Raw genomic sequence first — 22,052 nt, 5'->3', positions numbered from 1 at the left:
AGCTTAAGCGATACGCGAGATGTTAATTTCCCCATCAAAGATCCACTCAATCCTCACCTCCCTCCTTTCCTCCTCCCCCTCCCCCTCCTCCTCTTCGTCTTCAGCCGATGGACCGCATACCGCACTGTTGATATACCCGAATGGTCAATTAGTCTCGTCGGCCTGTATACCCCTCGACGACTCGGCAACAGGTTCAGAGTCGGAGTCTCAGAATCATGAGCAAGGAGGGGCAAATAACGACGACAATACGCAGGGAGAAGACGAAGACGAAGAGGACGGAGATGAAGACGAAGAGCCTTATCTTGAGATTCAGGAGCGACGTCGGCTTTTGTTGGGATTGGCGAGTCAGTGGGGGAGGGATGATTCGGGGAAAATGGAGTGTGAGGTGGGTCCGATTCATCCTGCGGCTTCTAGTCTATTTGTGCTCGACTTCTATTTTGGAGCATGAGTGAAATATGGGTTGGGTATGGATCATTCAACCTATTCGGTTGAGGTTGAGGGATCGAGGATCAAGGGATTGATTGAACTGATTTTCACCTTCTCATGATTCAGCCAAAACAACATGAAATGACATGACATGACATGCTGACATACACACCACACCTTGCATCGCATCGACAGCTCGGTAAATTACATTTCACCTGGATCGCCCTTCCGCCGCCGGACAACGTCTCCTCAATAGGCAAAGAATCTCTACCCGCGGTGAAGAGCCAGGTCATAGATGGGTTTATACTGGTATTGAACGCGACCAAGGACGTCGATTGGAAAGTCTTAGTGCAGAAAGTGAGTGCTCTCCGCGTTCTCTGGTCCTGGCTTTGATCCCGGTCAAACGGTTCGGTCTGCAGTCCATGATTTGAATGTGGACTTGGGTCAGGTCACAGGACATCAGCATGACGATGACAGAGACACGATAGGAATGACAGTTTGCTGATTGTCTATTCTACTTTCTTTTTCAGTCCGAAGAATTCAAGAAACAATGGGCATCGTAAATTCCAGCATAAACCCTTCTGATTATCCTGTCGGCCTTACGATCTGCAATCGATCGTCAAACACCAAATGCGAATCATTAATAGTACGCTTTATCTGAACCTCCAAATGACCTCTGTACTCGCCAAACAACGGATAAATCTTGTACCACCATATCAAATACCATGCATAGTTGTATCCCCACACCCCCTTAGAAAGACGAAGCTTAGATTTGCCCAACAGCACACCCGTCTCCTCTTAAATCACTACCCGCCGCCCAGACTCTCCTACCATCATGTTCGACCCGCTGAACGATCTGTCCCTTGCCCGCTATACCCCGCTGATAGCCACTAACAACCTCGCACGTGTGTCCCATCTTCTGCAAGTCCGCAACCACTTCGGGGTCGATGCCATCCTCGAAATAAATCTCACTATTGATATCTCCCACTGCGTCCTCTGAGCCCTTTTTGGACGCGCTGGGCAATCCAGCGGAGATACAGAATCGCGGGGCATCCAGAGAAGCTTGAACGCTGAACCCCCTTAATTTGTTCAAGAGGACTTGAACGTGTCCTTGAGGTTGCATGAACCTACCGCGAATGAGTATTTATCAGCCGAGTCTCATCTACACCCACACGAAACACTTTCTTTCCCTTTAGATACTCACCCACCCATCACGCCGTATGACATGAGTAATTCCCCGTTTTGGGTGACCATAGCGGGTATAATCGTATGATAAGGTCTTTTGCCTCCTGCCACGTTATTTGGGTGTCCTTCTTGCAAAGTGAAGCCCGTTCCTCTATTCTGAAGGGTGAAACCTGTTCCTTTAGGTATAGCACCTGTGCCGAAACCTATCAAAGCATTATTAGGTCAGTCATATCATTGTTCAGCGAGCGATCACAGTTTGTGAAGTCATGACCATTCAGACGAGAAACGAAATTCTAGCAGGCGATGACAACAAACAGTGCACTCACCAGCATAATTCGAAGCGATGAAAGAACAACTATTACCCTCATTATCTGCCGTCGCCAAGTACACTGTATCGCTGGAATTGATAGGATCGCCATGCGCGATATTGCTAGACTTTTCAAGATCGATCAAAGCCGCTCGTTTGCGCAGATATTCCTACAACGCAAATAACACAAATCAGCTTCCTTCCAGACCGGAGGATGGGACTGGCGCACCTTGCTTAGGAGTTCGTCCACGGGTACATGCACGACATCAGGATCAGTCACGTAATACCTGGCTGATCAATGTAATATAGTCAGCTCCTCAACTTGATTGGCAGCGACTTTTGAGAGAGCGAGCCGATCAATTGGCAAAAGCTCACTGTCTATTCACCAAAAATAGTCAAATATACATCAATTGTGATGGATTAGCTTATTTACTGGATTTTCCTGCAATTTTGGTGGACAAAATAGCAGACAACCCACCTGCAAAAGCCAATCTCAAAGCTTCAATCAGAATGTGCAAATACAACGTTGAGTTATGCGGTAATTCCAAGACGTCGACACCATGCTGTACTTCGACAGCCTCGACGATCCCAAGAGCGACTAATGCCGTCAATCCTTGACCATTTGGCGGGCACTGATATATCAAACCGAGCAATGAACACAGTGTCCACACATACGGTCATGTGTCATGTGACAGCAGAGCCTCTTCATGCGCTACGCTGCAAGCCTTCACTCACCTCCCAGAGCGATACACCTTGATCAGCCGCTTCTCCAACTTTGAAATCGTATTTGATCGGCTGGATCACCTCCGCATCTGCCTCTGCTAAGTCTTCGAGGGTCATCACCCCGCCTCCTGCTTGGATTAGTTCGACAATGGCTGAAGTACGTGATAGCAATTGGTCATCGGCAGTCTCTTCGTGGTCACACAAACAGCACTCACCTTGGGCGATGCGGCCTTTGTAAAACCCTTCTTTACCGTGCTCAGCGACCGCTTCGAAAGTATCCGCTAGTTCGGGGTGGGTCATGACGTGCGAGGGAAGAGGGGGGTTCTGTCGGCGTCATTTCAGCTTATGTCCTCATCCACCTTCTCTAGCGACTCACTCCGTCAGGCATCATCATCCTACCCGTGTGTCAGCTACGTGATCCTTCTTTGAAGATATGTAGGGTTGAACAAAGCTTAGAAAGCTTACTCGTTCCAATTCGGCGAAGCGTTTTTGATCAGGCTCTCAGAGCCGGCCCACTATAGATCCAGTTCATCAACCTCTTGAGCCCTTCTTCCGTTGGATGTAGAAACCATCTGCTTACAGCGCGACTATTCAGCTCATGCTCCGGTACACCTTCCCTAGCAAGTCGGATTGCGGGGTCCAAGATTTCCCTCATCGTAAGTCTACCCGAACCGAACTCAGATACGGTCTTGAGCCATCCTGCTGCTGCTCCGGGAACAGTGACTGAGTTCAGGTTGGTCAATGGGATCTGTGATCATCGTGATCAGCGTACAGAATGATATATCGATGACGATGCGCTGGTCAAGGATGACGGGGGTAGCCTACACTTTCCCCTGTTATACCTTGACTCCGCAGGTATTCTAAGGTGAGGGCTTTAGGTGATCTGCCTGAGCCGTTGATGCCTTTCACTGTCTTGGACTTTGCATCGTAAAACAAGCAGAAGATGTCTGAGTATCATGAGTCAGTGGACCTCCCTATTCTGATATCACCTCAGGTTTCCGTCGACTGGATATACTCACCTCCGCCAATACCTATATGAGTATGATACCCTTATCATCAGCTTCCAGCCTAACTTAGGAGCCAGTCAGCCTGTTTGGTCTCACCGGTACAAGAGGGCTCGGTCACGTTCAATGCAGCTGCGGTAGCGACAGCAGCATCGGCTATACATCATTGGATTCCTCAGCTCTTCGTCCTCTTCACATGCCGCGGGTGAGGGTGTCACAAGCCGACTGACCTGCGTTTCCACCTTTATTTAGAATCTCTAAGCCCGCTTGACAAGCTGTAAGCCAGCGAAAGGTTAGCCAAACGGTCTCGTGGCTGAGATGTAAAAGGTATACACACCAAGCGGCTGAGAAGTAGCTACCACGCCTTTAGTCGAGAATATCGATGATCTCCTCGAGGGGAAATGGGAGAAGTGAGGCTGGTAAGAAGGGTGTAGTCGGGAGAAGTCGAGAGGTGCCATCGTGTAGTCGGTTCAGTCTGGAAGTATTAGTATTCCAAGCACCAACGATGCTCATGTGGCTAATCGCGCTGCCCTTCTTCTTCAGTGAGGTATAATTGGCCATGTAAGAGTATTTGGATTTTACTATGCTGTTGTATGTTGATTCCATTTCATCGTTATCGTGATGTGATCACGTCTCAAGGTCCATGCATGCGGACCGGTCATATCCGTAAGTGGAGGCCATGAGTATCGGCGATCACCGTCAACACGCGATCTGGCTCAGCGTGGTCATCGGTGTTTATTCTCGCTCATCGGCTTTAAGGGTCGGAGCATGGCATGCCACAAACCCTTCAGTCACGTAATACCGTTTTATCACCTTTGTTCACCGTAGCTAGCTGTCACCGTACGGGAGTTTGCAATTGTACTAGTCCCTTAGTCCTCTCTTGGTGGTCTACTCACTGCTTCGTCGCCTGTTGGAGATCGCTCTCACAGTTACTGGTCCCGCTGGATTTTCATCAAAACACCTTGAATTAGCTTTCGTTAAAGGTTTCTTCTCTCATCCTTCAAAATCAGTCATCATGGGTTGTGAGTATGCTATCTATTGCCACGTAGCGGAGAAGGAGAAGGAGGTGAAGCTGATCATAGGATAATGTTGTTCTTTCTGCTCTGCTCGTCGTCATCACTTCGCCTTTCGACAACCTAATCAACACTACTTGTAACACTACCCACTTCATCGACAATGATTCACCTGCACACCCCCAGCCAACAAGCCTCGAGGTTTACAAGCCGCCCGAAAACTCCGAACCTCCAGAAGGGAGAACCGATGGGCCGACAAGAACTACAAGAAGAGGGCTCTCGGTAAATTCTACAAGACCTCGCCCACTGGAGGTTCTTCCCACGCCAAAGGTATCGTCTTGGAGAAGGTGAGTTGGGGTTCAACTTGCTAAGGATGGTGTTGCTACAGTCTAGACTAGAGAGATGAAAGATCGCCTATGAGAGGGAAGTGAACGTAATAGGATGCGGAAGAGTGAATCTGGATGATATCCCTGTCAGGAAGGCAATGGAGCGTGACATGGATCAGCAGCCACAGATATACAGACGGAGATAGAGGATGGCATGAGGAAGGGGCCGCTGCATCAAGCCATGGAGGACGATGCGGACGTACAAGCGATCGAGGGGAAATTCTCGTCAAAATTGATCCATTGCTGATACGATCTATTGACACTTGCAGGTCGGTGTTGAGGCCAAACAACCCAACTCTGCTATCCGAAAGTGTGTCAGAGTTCAACTTATCAAGAACGGAAAGAAGGTTACCGCTTTCGTCCCCAATGATGGTTGTTTGAACTTTGTGAGTGTAGTCTCCGATTCTATATTATTTCCCCAGTCCCCCTTTCTCTGAATGTGGGTTCGGGTCTTTTCTTGCAACATGCTGATCTTCGTTTGCTGCGCTCCCCTTTAGACCGACGAGAACGACGAAGTTCTTATCTCTGGTTTCGGTCGACGAGGAAAAGCCAAGGGAGATATTCCCGGTGTGCGATTCAAGGTCGTCAAGGTATCTGGTGTTGGTCTCTTAGCTCTCTGGAAGGAGAAGAAGTGGGTGTTGTTCTTGTTGTAAACCACATTGTCATGCCCATGCTCTTACCGCCTTTGTGCTGAGAGGGACCGACATGCTGACAATTACACTGGATAACAGGGAGAAGCCTCGATCTTAAGCTCCTCGTTCTCACATAACCACAAAAATTACAACCGACACTCGCACCGCATCCCGCATTGTTCTTATCGTATTTTAGGTTTTGGACGACTGGGATGCATGTATGATCTGACATAGGCATAGGCATAGGCACAGACACGGTCACTGGCGTGGCATGACATGGGCCTTCTTAATCGCTTGAGACTTTAGACTTGATGTTGAAAATCCAAATCGTATCGTGGATTGAAAAGGCGGATATGGCAGTGGAAAAAGACCAACGTGGTTTCGCGATGTCATGTTTTGTGGGGAATACTGACTTGCCATGAAATGCCGAAATCTGACAGCTCACTTGGATTTGGTCTTTTTCTCTCAAGAGGAATGTATACCTGAAGGGGCAGAAGCGGTGGAACATGTTGTAATGGCGTGGCGTGGCGTGGCGTAACGAGACGAGACAGGGACCGGATTCAAGAAAGGATGATGGGTTAGTTTAGGCAAAAAGTCTCAGTGGATCATTCAAGAGTCCTTTCGTGGGCCGCTATTTGCATCGTCAATCGAACCGAGCGATGGACAAGGGACGAGAGAAAAGCACTGCACTGACGGGTTCTCAAAGAGAGACAAATGCACAGAAGATCGAGTGTCTGAGCGATTGAGCGATAGAGCGATAGAGCGATTACATATTCCTTAAAGATCGCTTTTGAGACTATCTTTCCGAGGTACGAGGTACGAGTACAACAGCGAACGGGCCTGAGGTATCGACAAATCTGTGGTGGATCACCGTTTTTGCAGTAGCAGTAATGTTCAGATAAACACTATCTTTCAGGCCGATGCTCCGTCGCACCCCCAATACGCGGACAGTACAGTACACCTCGGGTGAGGGTCCATTATCCCTTTACTTTCTCGTTTTAAGTAATACATCACATTACATCACATCAAATCATTATGCAGACGGACATGCATGTAGAGTACTAGTGATAAGGATACAACACGGAGAGGCATAAGTATAGATACAATCAACCAAACTCCCGCCTGATCCGATGCAATCACAAAGATCAAGTATATAATCTTCGTCTCATCCCCATTGAGATATGAGAGGAAGAATCACGACACAGAAAAAGGCAAGAAAGTAAGAAAGCACGAGAAAGCAAGCAACAAAGCAAGCAACAAAGCAAGCAACAAAGCAAGCAACAAAGCAAGCAACAAAGCAAGCAACAAAGCAAGCAACAAAGCAAGCAACAAAGCAAGCAACAAAGCAAGCAACAAAGCAAGCAACAAAGCAAGCAACAAAGCAAGCAACAAAGCAGGCAACAAAGCAAGCAACAAAGCAAGCAACAAAGAAAGCAAGAAAGGAGGCCTTTCGGAACAAGGCATGTGTGCAACTTAAACGTGTCCACCTTGCATCCTACCCCAATTGGCCAATTCCGGTCCCAACACATTCGCGCCTTCACCCTTGAACCACCCGACGATCTCATGAGGCGAGAGCGTACATCGGACCTTCTGGAATTGCGGTTTGACCGAGGCGTTACTGGCAGGTATGAGCAAAGAGACTTTTAATAGGTGGTCATATGCCTGGTGATCAAGTCGACTCGTCAGCTCAGATCGCCTCTCTCATACTTATCAATGGCGGGGAGTCGATGAGACGTGGTAGAATACGGATGTCCGGTGACGAGGTAGGAGGTATCGAATACACAGGCCAGTGAACGTGGGTAGAAACGCAAGACAAGGGCTAACTCGCGGGTCGCACTCACATTCCGCAATACACCGACGGGCCATCTGACTTTGCCACTCCCAACTAACTTGGTCCGTGAGAACCTCAAGTATTCTTCTTCTACTTGAGCGAAATTGAACTCCTCTCTACCAGCATACGAAAGATGCTTGGAGATGATCAAGACCCCCAGGGCGGGATGAGGGAGTCCTCTTAATTTGCTCAACTGAATGCCCCATCCTGCACCTTCGATTTGACTTAGAACGCCATCCACGACGTCGGGGACTGATAAGTATTCTATTTGACCTGAGAGGATACTGGTGATTGGATGAATCTGTCCGTGCCATTCCAGCTCAGCTCAGCTCAGCTCAGTCTGCCCATTCGTTCGGACAGATAGATATCTAGGAAGAAGTTTTTTTCCATTGCATACAAGGAAAAGGAGAAGGACTCACGAATGGTCGATACAAATTCCGGACATCGGTCGTCAGGCCAGTCAACCTATCTAGATGTCTTCTCATCCGCTCTTGTTTCAAGAGGGTCTTTCAACCAGAGTGATCAAGGGGTTAAACAAGTCAATTGTGGGTTACACCGATATTAGGAAGCAGTAAGGCTCACTTCTATAGCGAATTCCCAATCACGCTGCCAACGGGTGCCTTCGCCCTCTTCTGCGCCGTTTGGAACGGGGATCAAAACGCTATGCAGGAGAGGTTTCCAACCTATACCCTCGGCTGACAAAGGCGAAGGTATACGAAAAGTTCGATGTGAGAACCGTGACTTCACTCGTTTCTCCAATAGCAGTAAGGTATCCTATGCATCACATCGCACGTCAGCGATGTCAAGTCCTCGCAGATCTTGATCGACCCACCACTCGGGTCGTAACCCCCAAGACGGCCACTCCTCTACCAGTGCTTTCGACAGGTCCGGTCTTGATACTTTGAACGACATCCACTGCACACAAGTTCAGTCAGCTTGACTCGGTGCATTCATGCTGCAAGTAGCAGAAACGAGGTTTGGTAAAATAGCAGAAGTAGCGCGATTGTACATCAAGGAACGGCTGGATATGAGTAGGGCCTAAGGACTCGGGGAAATAGGAGTAGATGGTTGGCCAGGGCGACTTGAGGAAGTGAAGAGAGGAGCGAGAGGTGCATCAGTTCTAGGATGGAGAGCGAGGATGATATTCGAGAGGGACTTGCCATGGAACAATGGCGAATATCTGGGAGAAACACTTACACAGACAATACAGGAGTGCTTGACGTGCATGCTCGGTGAACAGATCAAACTCCTCAATGACGATGATGATAGCACGCGGGGACGGCTGAGTGAGCAGCGCCAGTAGATGTGATGGAAGGGTTGTCGGAGCGTATTCCTGCACTCGTCATCTTCGATATCAGCTTGTTGCGTGGATATGTACTTCAGGGGGGCAAGCAGTAATTCACCTCTTCATTGTTCTCGTCCTCTTCTTCTTCGGGCGATTCGTACTTCTTCCCCTCAGCTTCAGCAATTTGACGTCCCATCTCCCTGATTGCTAGTTTATCGTTCGTTTGCGCCAGTCCTGATAATCGCACAATTATCGGTGACGTCTTCGAGCTGGACGGAAGAAGGTTCAAAGCCCTAGCGACGGTCTTTAACCCATTTTTTCAGCTTCTATAAATTACACATACCGTCTGAAGGATGAAGGAATCTCACTCTTGTCTTCCCTACTCCTCTTGGTCCGACTACTAACGCACTATTTCCTTCACCTCTCTCCACCGTACCTTTCAGAAGATTGACAATCCCACTCAGAGCTTCGTTCTTCTCCTCGTCGATGAAGGGCGGCGGCTTGGTAGAGACGCCTTGTGAGTTGAGCATCGACAGCACTCTTCTGAGATACGCTTTGGCGGGATCAGGTATCTCCGATATGGATGGTTCCTCTGTTTCCATGCCATCCATCATTACATCGGCATCATTTCCAGTTATATCTCCGTTCCGGATTTCCACATCGGGTATGACGGGCGCTTCGATGCCTAGAGGATTGATATCCATATCTTCAGCAGGTCCAGTCACAGTCCCGCCGTATTCGTCTATCTCTTTCGCATGCCGTATCGAAGGCGAATCTTGGCCAACAACCCTTCCGGATCTAGTCAATTTAGGTGCAGAAGCTTCGCCCTCATAAGTGAAATTCCTAGCTTCTCTCTGTCGTTTCAACGCTTCATTAGCCAGAAAAGCTTCTCTGGTGATCTCCTCTTGGTTCGAAGCGGTTTTCTGCTTATCTTCGGGTGAGTCGAATATACCATCGTTGAAGGTGAGCGTTTTGGCTATTGCAGGTGTCGATATTCGAGGTCGTTTTCGTGCGGAACCATGATGCTCGTGACCAGGCGATGGAGTCGGCAGCTCATTCTTCAAGCTTGATGCAAGCGTAGGAGTACCTTTCAACTTTGGAGTATTGGCTGACCTGTTACTGGCTGAAGGTGTTGATTTCTTGGTAGGGGTGGTATTTGTGGCGTGCGGTCGCCTGGCTAGAGGAGTAGGCTTGATCTTCCCATTGGGCGTTGGGCTGGCTCTGCTCCCGTTCTCAAGCTTGCTAGCTTTCGATATCGGAGTCTTTCTCGGAGTGTTTTCATCTGTCTTCTTGCGTTTCTTGGGTGTAACGATCTCTACTACTGGCTGATATCTCCTCTTGCTGGGAGTGGAGGCGAGTTTAGGTGAAGTGCTGGTTACTATTATACAATCCCCAGCTTCTTCTTCGCCCCCTGAGCCTGCCAGAGCTAGCGGATCAGGAGACACTGTGCGATGGCCTGCCATGATACGTCTGGCTCTTGCTTGCTCGAGATGCATGCAAGGTGGATGCTGACACACGAAGATAGCAATGTCAAAATAAGGAAGCAGACAGAGGCGCTAGACGCGTTGACTCAGGCACTGAGCGTGTTACGTAATGCCTCAGATGATTACACTTTGCCACGGTGGTCACTTCTCAAGAATGGCCTGGACCGTGTTTACCTTATTCACTACTTGGTAGCTTATTGTTGATCTCACATTTCTTCCTCACTTCTGCTCACTCTTGTTCACTCATCATCCACTCTCATCATCTGCTTCCTTCCTCCTATCCACGCCCACGCGTCAAGATGTCCGGAAGACTATTAGATGGAGGGAGGTTCATCCCAGATAGGGATGGACACAACCTGCATGCTGTATATCAACTCAACGCCGACCCCAATCCAAAGGAAGCTACATTTACTAAACTACTCAGGACCGAATTATCACCTGTCCCAACTTACGATGCATCCGCCCCCATGGCAGGTCCATCCAACTACTCAGCCGATTACCCATTATCAAATGCTGGTCATACACCATTACACCACCATCCTCCACCTTCCTCGATGGGAGAAAGAGAATCATCACCAGCAGCATCTTTACCTCCTTTAGCTCAACATGCCCCTCCGACACCGACTTCAGGCCACGGCAGACCACCTGGTGCAGGACCCAGCTCAAGTCATATGCGAGCTCACCAATCTCAAGTAGCCCTCACTTCCTCTGCAGCTCGTCAAAGGCATTCCCCCAACTTGAACGGCAGATCCGCCTTTTCACCGCCTCCCGGTAACACGGCCAACCTCAACAACCCTTCACCTTCGACACCGAAGAAGAAACGAATACTGAACTTTACTTCTCCGTCGAGTCCGAGGAGTCTGGGTGGTCTGAGCGGAGCAAGAGGGATCAGTGGAGGAGAAGGTGGATTGGACGATATGTCTCATCCGGCTTATAGTCTTAGCCCGATCGGAAAAGAAAGTCAAAGGATACTACAGAGCCCCAGAAAACAGATCAGGTCGATAGCCAAAACACCTTTCAAAGTGCTTGATGCACCTGAATTAGCCGTGAGTTACTGGTCATCTTTCGAAGAGGCACTAAACAAGCTGACGAGGTACCCTAATTAGGACGATTTCTACCTCAATCTCGTTTCCTGGTCAGCTTCGAATGTTCTCGGTGTCGGACTCAATTCATGCGTGTATCTATGGAGTGCGCAAACGAGCAAGGTCACGAAGCTATGTGATCTTATGAGGACCGCATCGGATGGACATGAGATCAGTGATACCGTAACCGGTTTGGAGTGGACGAACAAGGTGGGTCAGCTAACGCCTATCAAACACATGGCAGCTGATATCATCGTATCTATCGTTTCAGGGAAGTACAGTAGCGATAGGAACAAATAGCGGCCTGGTCGAAATATGGGACGCCGAATACTGCAAACGGATACGAACGATGTCAGGACACACTGGACGAGTCGGCGCTTTAGCATGGAACAGCCATATACTCTCTTCCGGCTCAAGGGATAGAACGATCTTACATCGAGATACCAGAATCCCCGAACATTACATCAGGAAATTACAAGGTCATCATAAGCAGGAGGTGTGTGGGTTGAGGTGGAATTCAGGTACGGATCAACTGGCATCAGGAGGAAACGATAACAAGCTCTTCGTGTGGGGCGGGACGGACAGTAAGCCAACGTGGAGGTTCGGAGAACATCGAGCAGCCGTGAAAGCAATAGCGTGGAATCCGCATCAGAGAGGTCTGTTGGCTAGTGGAGGTGGGACGGCAGATAAGAAGATTCGATTTTGGAATAGTCTGACAGGTGGTCTGGTCTCAGAGTGCGATACTGGCTCACAAGTGAGTGTGAACGACTGAACATAATAACCCTTGATCCCTACCTCCTTTGCAATCATCGATAAATTTCTGATATTCGGAAGTGGTCACTGACTGATCGATGCGTGTAGGTATGTAATCTAATGTGGTCCCGAAATTCCAACGAGTTAGTCTCAACGCACGGGTATTCCGGCGGACCAGTATCGAACCAGATCCACATATGGAAATACCCCTCCATGACCCAGATCGCCACTCTCACGGGACATACGTACCGGGTGCTGTACCTCGCGATGAGTCCAGATGGACAGACGATAGTCACTGGAGCAGGCGACGAGACGCTCAGGTTCTGGAACGCGTTCCAGAAAGCCAAGGGAGAAGTAGGGAGGGGATTTGGAGATGGAATGGGAGTATTAGCCAAGATCAGGTAGACTGCACATCGGCGCAGTTCAGAAGGGAGCTTCAGAGATTCATCACTGCTGTTGTATTTGCTTTCGTCCTCGATTTATCGTGCCTTCTGTTTCGGCTACCTTATGCCTATTAAACCAGTTCTTTGCTGTGTTGTGTAACCTATTCTTTCTTTCGTTTCCCCTTTTTCTCAATTGAACATTTGTCTCACGATCATTTCGTTCAGTTCAGTCCATGTATCTCGCTCACAATTACGGCTTTACTTTACCTCTACCCCTATCACTTCACGGACTTTATAACGATGTTTACGATGATTCATGGTCTTATGGTTATATGTTTTATGTTGACACCATATAGTTTCGATACAGTACAAGTACATACATTCAATCAATCAATGCATGTCATGTTACATTCCATCACATAAGGATTACATTCCGAATTTCTCGCCGTCCAATAAGTGTAATGCAGCAGAAGCTACTCCGCCTTGTCCGTCAAGAGTATGAGTATAGATTGTATTCCCCCACCATTTCTGAATACTTTCGCCGACTACTCGTACAGTGTGGATTGAATGGCAGATTAAGTGCAGCACAATACGTTGTCAGTCACCAAATCCTTTTGATCACCGGATTTGATCTGTTTGTCGTGAAATGCAGCATGCAAGGCACTATCAAGGGAAAGGATAGGTTTTTAGATGAAAGGCCGACTCACCATGTCCATTTTTAGGTAATTGTAAAGCGAAGAAAATGAATATGATGCACAGGGCATATCCACAGGTGAGCGCTGCTGATAATGTGTAATTGCTATTGTCGAAGAAGCGTGACAAATACATCAGCTTAGAGCTCATTCATGTTGATCAATAAGAATGACGAGTGAGATGGACTCACTATTTGGACCACCAATCAAAATACCTCGTCCTGATATAATACTGCGTGACAAATCCTACGATGCAGAAACTACCGGGACCATCGAGTGCAATCGCACAACTCAGCGATCAGCTAAATACTGTACGTATCGCCCTATCGTTTCATGCTTTCTGCTGTCGAGATTCTGGCCGGAAGCATCGCTCGACTCACCTGATAAAGTTTATAGGCAAATAAGGAGGCAAAAGCGAGACACAACTAAATACCACAGGCCAACACACGTACCCCCATCCACTTCTTGGCCATTTCCTACTCAAGAAGAACGTGACCAAAGGCATGACTCCACCGAGGAGGTAAAACCATTCCAAATGTCTATACAGACTCCCTGGACCGAATAACCTCTTCGGTCCAATTAGACCATACAATACAGAGGCAGAAAAGAATGTCCGAGTCGAGGGACACCACCATCTCTCAGAGTCCAACGTACATATCCCCTCAATATTACTGAACAGCCATTGCTGAACAACGAGTTGAGTGATGCCCCCCGATAAAGGTGGCGAAGAGTTGAGCGAAGAAGACGTGCCGGATAGGAACGTGCATGTAATGCGCCACTTCTAGATCTTGCACGAACCCCAGTGCTTGTGTGGTTGAGATCTAAGAGAAGGTTTTGAAGATCATCATTGATATTGGTTTCCCCGGGACCAGGGCGCCGATGATGATTTCGCTCTGAGCAAAATGATCAATATTGCATCAGTGTTCCAAAGTTGCAAATTTTAAGCTCACACAAGCCCCGCGAGGAGTTCGATGAGTCTGGAGTAGCAGGCAGAAAGATCGTGTCAACGTATTACGCACCAAAACATTCAGACCAACTTGCATGTTGGTGATAGCTTGTATAAGTCCGATTGGCAGGACCATGACACCCGCCAGTAAGATTGCTAGGAGCAGAGCCCAGACGGGCAAGTCGGTCGGCCAGACGGTGATCGTTACGATGGCTAGAATCATGTTTATCAGGAAAATGGCAAGATACCACCAACTTGGTACTGGTGGGTAAATGGAGTTCAGTCGAGCATGGATGTCGGGTCGGACAGGTCGGCCTCGGACATTGTGCCAGACTAATATCCCCAAGAATGAAACTGCCACTTCAGCGACTACCCGCAGTGAGCACCGTATGTGAATAGCTGAGCACCTTATAAGGGGGTACGAACCTTGTTTACGGAAGAACAAGCAAGAATGAACAATCGTGGCAGTCACTCTAAGATTACACGAACTCTCAGTCAGCTGTACCTTTTGTACCTACTCCATGTAACGGAACTATGAAGACTCACGCGGCAAAATTGAGACCATACGAAAGCGCCGAGGTCTACTGTCCGCAAGGAGCCTTATCAGCAGAAGGATCTCCCATGATGTCTGTGTGAGGAGTCGGGGAGCCTCACCATCGTCATGTAGACAGGCGAGTATCCCTCATAAGCAGTAAGGTTCAGCGTCGCTCTGTCGTCTACAACGATCGATACATCATACGTTCTTGCCCTGCAATGCCCTATCTGTGTCAGTCATGCGACTGCTTGATGGTGTCCCACTGCGAAAGCACTCACGTATTATCGAATACTCTGGCGCTTGAAAAAGGTAGATATTTCGCGTAAAATACGTTGCAGTAATACAGTATCGGCGCAAGGAACCAGATGAACTGCCATATATCGCGATGAGCAGGCTGTGAAACTGTGACTGTATAGTACGAGTACAAGTCTGAGAATTTTTCAGTTTTGGGGGGGACTTACAAATATGAATCCACCCAGGACGTTCGCTGTCACCCACCACGGAGTAGCTAAGGGATTATTGACGGCGGCCATCATGCCCCAATCGAAAGTCAGAATGGACATCCCGGCACCGGATTGATATCCAAATAACAGGTTGATCTAGGTTCCACCCGAGCAGATGAATTTGATTTGATTCAGCACAATACGCAAACAGCTTCGATGAGACGGGCACTTACGATTTGCGAATTAGGCTTAATCCATGTCACCCAGTCGAACTTTAGTATCTCAACGTACATGCATGACATCAGCAGGACAATCCCTCCCCGATCTCATTGAACTTCGAAGGTTTCGGTATCACAAACTTGGGAACCTACGTTGCTGAGTGCGGTGAACAGATAACTCGGAAAGAACGTTCAAGCGAACATCAAAGTTGCACTGATGTAGAAGAACGTTTGTCTGGATTGCAAAAGACCAGACTTGCCGCTGAGACTTGACTTGGCGTGCAGTGTGTTGAATACTAAATAGAATGCCAGGTGGAATGAGCACGGGGAGTCGTTCGACGAGGTGCGCTCAGGCTTACGAGCGGTGTTCACCAGGGTCGCAGGCCAGATCATCGAAGACGGAATGACAAGCACTTTATACAAAATCCCAGCGAACGAAAATCCTAGCATCTGTGTGCTCAAAACTCTGGATGTACACAGTGAGTATATCAGCCGACATACCATAAGGATGCATGGTTCATCAGAAGGATCTTACAGTAGCAGATTATATCCCCATCCCCACTGTTGATTATAGAAGAATCGTTGAGTCGCAATTATGTCAGTAGCATAAGCGGACCCAGCTGAGACGTTCGCCATGATGTACACCTGAATTGCATCACACGCACATCGTAAGTAGCACTCGTCAGCATCAGAGTGTCGTCAGGCATGCAGACATTGAGGTGAAGCTTGGATGGAAAAGAAAGAGGATCGCTTATCTTACTAGAGTATGTTCCTTCGCATTCCAAGCACCGGGATTAACCCATCTCCACATACTCCGTCTAGGTAATTTGGCCAGCATCAGACCAAGAGGGTGGACTACCAGCTGAGCCACTATCCCAGGAACGAGTACATTGGGGTACCGGTAGATGAAGAATTGGTTGATTCCTGGTAAGAGTACAGCCATGAGAGTGCCCAATACCCATGCGCGAAGGGTTGAAACGGGCAGAGAGGGATCGTCGGTGGGGTGAACGGATACTCTGACTTCGGGATAAGGGGAATCTTCTTCTTCTTCTCCATCTAGCTCTTCGGCTGACTGGGAAGTCGATGGGGCGTACAACTGTGTGTGATCTCTGAGTTCATGATGTCCTGAATGCGGGCTGGGCGGTTTCGCACTAATGCTGCCCATCAGTAACTTCGTATCAAGCCAAGATGCTGATGGACACTGGCAGTCACTTACGCCTCGAAATTATACTTCTCTCGTCCATCGGCATCAACGTCACTTCTGTTTTCGCCTGGCTGAGCGTCATCTGGGAAACGATCGCCGGTGATGTCACTCAGTTCGACATCGTTGATATCATGGCGATCCGTAGACATGTCTGCCCTACCGTTGATCGCGTGATCTGTGATCTGACCACTGCGACCTCTCAAGAAAGGCCATGGCGAGATCGACGGAGACAACGATGTCATGTTCTCGAGGAGAAAGCTGACTAGATCAAGAAGAGAAGCGGCATCGAAAGCTTGACCAAAACCCGAGCTTACGTCTACGAGGGTATTATGGACTTGATTTCTATGGTCAAGCAACGATTTTACGTGGATGAATAAACCCAAGGGATAATCGGCTCATGATGAGATCAGTGCACCACCGCACTGCCAAGGTATCTTAGTTTAATGCGGGGTCCAGGGCGAAAGCTCATCTGATGAGCGATCAAAGCGAGATTTGCTGGTCATTTTGATGGTCACTGAGTGTGTGAGCATACAAGACGTCCTTTGGGTCTAAGCTTAGCTCTGAGATCGTAAGTACAAGTGATCATTCGAAGCCATTACGAAGCCGAGGGCATCACGAGCTAGACAGGTAGCCTTTGGATTAGTTGTGTTAGGGGGTACGACTGCAGACAATGAATACAAGCGGTCCAAAGCCAATCGTCCGGAAATATGTCTGCTTGATTGATCAGCTCGATTTTCGAGAAAGTGGGGAAGCACGAGGTCCGATCGACCTGCGGTCAAGTAGACAGGGATAGTTTATCGTTCCAGATTTTGCATTGCACTATTCTATTGTGCGCTTGTGCGATACCCAGGCATGAAAGAGGGTGGGCATAGGATAGGCCAGATCGGCTATCGTTCCACTTCCTATGCGTATCCCAATCGCCATACAATGCATGACGCGCCAATTGCCTATCAAGAACCACCATCAAACGGTAGCTAAAGCGCAGAGCTGACGGACAGTCAACATTAGAAGTAACATTCCACGATTGTTCTTCTGACAATTGACATCTTGAGTCTTGTTGTGTCATTACGTCGAATGTCTCTTTGCGCTTCATGCATTGACACTCGCAGGAACGCTCATCTCGTAGTATGGGAATGACGCACGGACAAATGAGTTAGGGTCTTACAATAAGAGATGATCTACGCCACAATGGCTTATTATACTTTGAAACGCCGAATAAATCCGTCATAGTACTGGTGTGCTGGCGGAAGGGTCCGGCGGTGAATGTGATGTTGTATATCTTGTCATCGAATGCCACCATAGCACCTTAGACAGCCTACTCGCCATCATCATCATCAGCAAGCTAGTTACCTAGACCTTACGTTTCATCGTCAATGTCATCAATTACACAAGATACATACAGACAATAAGCATCTTGGATCACACCATACATTCACTATCATAGCGTCTCACACTCTTGCCCAACATACGAGCTTAGTCAAGTCACCTCAAGCAAGAATCCTCACACGTAGCGCTTGATCAGCGTGCAACATCAAGCATTAGACCCGCCTCATCGCAAAGTATCCTTTATACCCACAAGGATCATCGACAACAAGTTGATCTAATCTACTATCAACCGACTAGTAGTTGACAAGTCCTTGTCAATGATAGATCTGGTCAACAAACCCAAACTCAAGCCTCCTCCTCTACCTCGCCTTTCATCTAGAATAAAGAACGAATCATTGATACCATTACTGCAACGGGATAACAGTCAGTCATCGTTTCTCTAAATCCCCTACACGTTACTACGTGATCTTTGCAAAACCCATCTTTCATTTCTTTTCTATCGAAATCTCCATTCTTTCTTTTCTCTTTCATCTTAGCAAAGCAGCCTTGTTAAAGCTGAATATACTCCCTCTTCATCAGGTGTAAACCCCATATTCCGATCCGACCTGGATGTTTTATCCACATCAGCAAACATCACACGCCTCGACGGGCGGAGGAGCATCCAAGCATCACGACAGTAATGGAGATTCTGGTGGGAACAGATTAGGATCGGGAGGCGGCGGAGGAGGATGGGCAAGACACCCTTCTCATCCCTCTTTCACACCTTCCGGCATGCCTCTACCTTCGCCCGGAGGATACCCAGCATTGGGCTCTTCAGGAGGAGGAGGTGCATACCCACCACCAGGAGCAGGTGGGCATGGTCATCATCAGCATTCCAACCATGTCCACTTGCACGGACATAATCAACATCACCCGTCTTTTGGGGGAAGCTCGAATTTAGGGGGCGGTTTAGGTGGTCCAGGTAGTTCCAATCATGGACCAAGTTACGGAGGGATGAGTATATTCGTAGGAGGTGGGAATAATCAACAGAATAGCCCGCCAAGGGGTAATGAACCGTCGATGCCCTTAACGGCTTTCTGGCAACATCAAATGCTAAGAGCTGAGGTGAGTCTTAGCATTGTCTTTTCTCTCATTTTCACTTCAGCTGAACGGACCCTCTTAGGCCTCACGTCTGTCCTCCTCACCTCATCACCGGGCCAGGGCAGCAGCTATATCTTCACGAGCGACGAACAAACCCTCCGCAGTCACCATCACTGATCCGAACAACCGACCCGCATCTTCACAATCAATCGCCTTGAATGGTATTCACCGAAAACAAACATCCTTATCAGTCACTCGAGCAGATTCAGATCGAGGCATAACCCCTCCACCACCCTCAGATCCCTCTTCCACCCCTGGAGCAGAAAATGCTGACCCAGCAAACCCTGCTCATCCACCAGCGCCGAACGATAAAGAAGAAGATAAAGTATCGGAACCGTGGACGGGTCTTGATCTGGGCGGTATAAGGTTGAAGACATTATCGACCGCTTTATTCTCATTCGACCATATCACATCCCTCTACGTCAATCACAACGCTCTTACGACCATACCCTCCGCCATCTCCCATTTACGACAACTCACCCTCCTCGATGCAACAGGCAACGAGCTCAATTCGATACCGCCAGAGCTCGGTGTTTTATGCAAATTGAAGGACTTGTTGCTGTTTGACAATAATCTAACGACATTGCCTTTCGAGTTGGGTACATTATATCAGCTGGAAACACTGGGTGTAGAGGGTAACCCATTAGACGAGAGGTTGAAGAAGATCATAGCGGACGAGGGAACAAGCGGAATCATCCATCATATGAGAGACAATTGTCCACCTGGACCTGAACCGCCCGAGAGGCATTGGATAGAAATCGAGCCTGATGTCTCGTCACCTTCGTCAGGTAAACAGGAATCTTTTACCGTCCTCACTTATAACATCCTTTGTCACTCTTTCGCGCCGGGGACTACGTATTCGTACACACCGAGCTGGGCTTTAGAATGGGGATATAGGAAACAAGCTATTCTTAATGAAATTGCTCAAGCCTCGGCGGACATAGTGTGCCTTCAAGAGATAGATTGCGAACAATATGCGGATTATTTCTTGCCCGAGCTGAGGAGACATGGGTATGAAGGTCAACATTATCCGAGATCCAGAGCTAGGACCATGTCGGCCGACGAACAGAAGGCTGTGGATGGTTGTGCGACGTTCTGGAAGAGCGATCGGTCAGTACTTGTTCTCCTTTCTTCCTTCGACCAATGGCATATGAATGGGACTGCGCTGATGATTGTGTTTCGTCCCGCAGATTCCAACTAGTTGAAGCCCAGGTCGTCGAGTTCAATCAATTAGCAATAAGCAAGACCGACATGCGAACCGAGGACATGTTCAACCGAGTCATGTCAAGAGACAACATCGCCGTGGTCGCCGCACTAGAATTCAAAGCTTCCGGAGCTAGACTTTTGGTCGCTAATTCGCATATCTACTGGGATCATCGATATCGGGATGTGAAATTAGTACAGATCGGTATGCTCATGGAAGAGTTGGAGAAGATCGTGGAGAATTTCTCAAGATTACCTGCCAAGCTATCCTCGGATCCAGAATACAACCTTGGTCGAGGTCCACCGAAATACGATCGACTCCTCAAAGGTCGAGATATCCCACTTATTATGTGTGTCGACTTGAACTCTCTCAGCGGATCAGCGGTATATGATTACCTGTCAACAGGGGAGATCCCACCTGATCATGAAGATTTCATGGAGCACACATACGGAACGTACACTGACAAGGGATTGAAGCATCGTTTGGGGCTGAGAAGCTCGTGCGCGTCCTTCGGGGAGATGAGGATGACCAACTTCACACCGACTTTCGACGCTGCGATAGATTATATTTTCTACGCGCACAAAACGATGAAAGTCACCAGTGTTTTAGGGGATGTCGATCGGGAATACCTGGATAGGACGGTGGGATTCCCAAATACGCATTTCCCATCTGAGTGAGTATCCCAATTGTTTCCAGTAGAAGTTCGCGAGTATGTGAGGATGTGAGCTGATGATGTATCGGCGAATCAACAGTCATATTCCGGTATTCGCTCAATTCAGGCTGAAAGGTCAATCGGATAGTGTGAATGGTGGATATTGATCTCTTTGGTAGTCTGCAAACTCGAACACCTCAATCATCATGAATTATATTTACGATTACACACTCAACTCAACTCAACCCAAACCAACCGACATCTGCGATTGCACCACTGTACATCTAAATAAACCATACAATGGTATGATCAACCGATCAACCTATTCACCGACTCACCAATATCCAGCAACCAGCAACATCACATATGTACGAATATAAGCAATTCAAAATAGATAGAACGGATCACAAGATTTTGGATGGGACGAAGAACGAAGAGTGAAGAGAGAGAATTTTGTTTGTCTGTGTCTTTTTGCGGGTCTCTCAATATAGTGGTTCTTTTTGTTTATATAAGTGAACTCAACACGAACTATATAGATATAGATACACTGTATACTGTACTGTACATGGTACGTAGGGTATTTATATCTCATCTCTCAACTCTAGCTTGATCTCAATCTTCAGATCGCCAGGCCAAAAGGTCAACTCAATGTCAAATGATGTAGTGAATTATCAGATACGAGTACCTGCACAATTTTGCAGATGCTTTGGTTGTTTGGTTCCAGATGGGAATGGAATTGGAGTTGCGTCAAATTGACCTAATCAGGCAACTTTTAGCCCTCGTGGGATTGATGATATGAACACTTTCAAGCCACATGTACATGTTGCTCTTTTCACTGCTTGTCGACTTGTCGCATCACTAGTAGAGCAGGAAAGTCGACCTCTTTGCTCTGGACAGAGTCTGTGAGTCGCATCATTGTTCAGCGCACAGGGAAATCAACAACAACCCTAGTAAAAAATCAAACGCGTGCGGTATCAAAACATCAAAACGCCTTATCCCTTATCTGGCGAAGTGACTTGTAACTTGAAACACACCTTCAATTAGCTTGTCGTGATATTCGCCATTTCGACCGAGTTGATAAACGAATAAACAACTAACACTGTCACGATTGAGCGAGATCGAAATCAGCGTATGTGGGGAATGGAAGCTCAGTAGAGGTTACTTGGTAAAAGCTCAACAGAGCTGAAAAGCTGGAAGA

General features: G+C 47.9%; 7 protein-coding genes across 7 annotated transcripts; 4 read left to right on the top strand and 3 right to left on the bottom strand.

Annotated features, from left to right (window-relative positions):
* Window positions 1–19: 19 nt before the first annotated feature.
* On the top strand, window positions 20–989 carry I303_107441 (uncharacterized protein; the record flags this gene model as incomplete). The annotated part of the gene is made up of 3 exons (XM_018410121.1): window positions 20–385; window positions 622–783; window positions 957–989. 3 exons carry the CDS (start codon window positions 20–22, stop codon window positions 987–989), a joined length of 561 nt encoding a protein of 186 aa, XP_018261124.1.
* Window positions 990–1,192: 203 nt separating this feature from the next.
* On the bottom strand, window positions 1,193–4,103 carry I303_107440 (gamma-glutamyltransferase; the record flags this gene model as incomplete). Its single annotated transcript, XM_065969588.1, has 15 exons — window positions 1,193–1,553; window positions 1,631–1,814; window positions 1,938–2,088; window positions 2,148–2,209; window positions 2,397–2,550; window positions 2,654–2,793; window positions 2,857–2,965; window positions 3,018–3,036; window positions 3,107–3,156; window positions 3,222–3,389; window positions 3,467–3,588; window positions 3,661–3,672; window positions 3,745–3,801; window positions 3,876–3,920; window positions 3,983–4,103. The coding sequence occupies 15 exons, from the start codon at window positions 4,101–4,103 to the stop codon at window positions 1,193–1,195; spliced, it is 1,755 nt and encodes a 584-aa protein (XP_065825660.1).
* Window positions 4,104–4,660: 557 nt separating this feature from the next.
* On the top strand, window positions 4,661–5,794 carry I303_107439 (40S ribosomal protein uS12; the record flags this gene model as incomplete). Its single annotated transcript, XM_018410119.2, has 5 exons — window positions 4,661–4,667; window positions 4,845–5,005; window positions 5,314–5,430; window positions 5,542–5,675; window positions 5,776–5,794. The coding sequence occupies 5 exons, from the start codon at window positions 4,661–4,663 to the stop codon at window positions 5,792–5,794; spliced, it is 438 nt and encodes a 145-aa protein (XP_018261122.2).
* Window positions 5,795–7,149: 1,355 nt separating this feature from the next.
* I303_107438 (uncharacterized protein) lies at window positions 7,150–10,255 on the bottom strand (the record flags this gene model as incomplete). Its single annotated transcript, XM_018410118.1, has 8 exons — window positions 7,150–7,338; window positions 7,518–7,808; window positions 7,927–8,013; window positions 8,090–8,281; window positions 8,340–8,422; window positions 8,705–8,840; window positions 8,911–9,096; window positions 9,161–10,255. 8 exons carry the CDS (start codon window positions 10,253–10,255, stop codon window positions 7,150–7,152), a joined length of 2,259 nt encoding a protein of 752 aa, XP_018261121.1.
* Window positions 10,256–10,575: 320 nt separating this feature from the next.
* Window positions 10,576–12,516, top strand: I303_107437 (uncharacterized protein; the record flags this gene model as incomplete). Its single annotated transcript, XM_018410117.1, has 4 exons — window positions 10,576–11,322; window positions 11,383–11,568; window positions 11,630–12,112; window positions 12,220–12,516. The coding sequence occupies 4 exons, from the start codon at window positions 10,576–10,578 to the stop codon at window positions 12,514–12,516; spliced, it is 1,713 nt and encodes a 570-aa protein (XP_018261120.1).
* Window positions 12,517–12,920: 404 nt separating this feature from the next.
* I303_107436 (OPT family small oligopeptide transporter) lies at window positions 12,921–16,774 on the bottom strand (the record flags this gene model as incomplete). The annotated part of the gene is made up of 18 exons (XM_065969587.1): window positions 12,921–13,039; window positions 13,202–13,293; window positions 13,378–13,446; window positions 13,567–13,967; window positions 14,056–14,079; window positions 14,206–14,465; window positions 14,559–14,605; window positions 14,679–14,713; window positions 14,787–14,880; window positions 14,946–15,037; window positions 15,129–15,266; window positions 15,344–15,382; window positions 15,482–15,506; window positions 15,558–15,624; window positions 15,688–15,794; window positions 15,864–15,973; window positions 16,089–16,479; window positions 16,545–16,774. The coding sequence occupies 18 exons, from the start codon at window positions 16,772–16,774 to the stop codon at window positions 12,921–12,923; spliced, it is 2,340 nt and encodes a 779-aa protein (XP_065825659.1).
* Window positions 16,775–18,467: 1,693 nt separating this feature from the next.
* I303_107435 (uncharacterized protein) lies at window positions 18,468–21,021 on the top strand (the record flags this gene model as incomplete). Its single annotated transcript, XM_018410115.2, has 4 exons — window positions 18,468–18,962; window positions 19,021–20,108; window positions 20,189–20,875; window positions 20,955–21,021. 4 exons carry the CDS (start codon window positions 18,468–18,470, stop codon window positions 21,019–21,021), a joined length of 2,337 nt encoding a protein of 778 aa, XP_018261118.2.
* Between the last annotated feature and the right edge of the window lie 1,031 nt (window positions 21,022–22,052).

Source organism: Kwoniella dejecticola, chromosome 9 (genome assembly GCF_000512565.2).
Source record: "Kwoniella dejecticola CBS 10117 chromosome 9, complete sequence".
In the NCBI taxonomy this organism is placed as follows: domain Eukaryota; kingdom Fungi; phylum Basidiomycota; class Tremellomycetes; order Tremellales; family Cryptococcaceae; genus Kwoniella; species Kwoniella dejecticola.
Note: the sequence above shows the minus strand (reverse complement) of the source record. Positions and strands in the feature narration are given on the sequence as shown.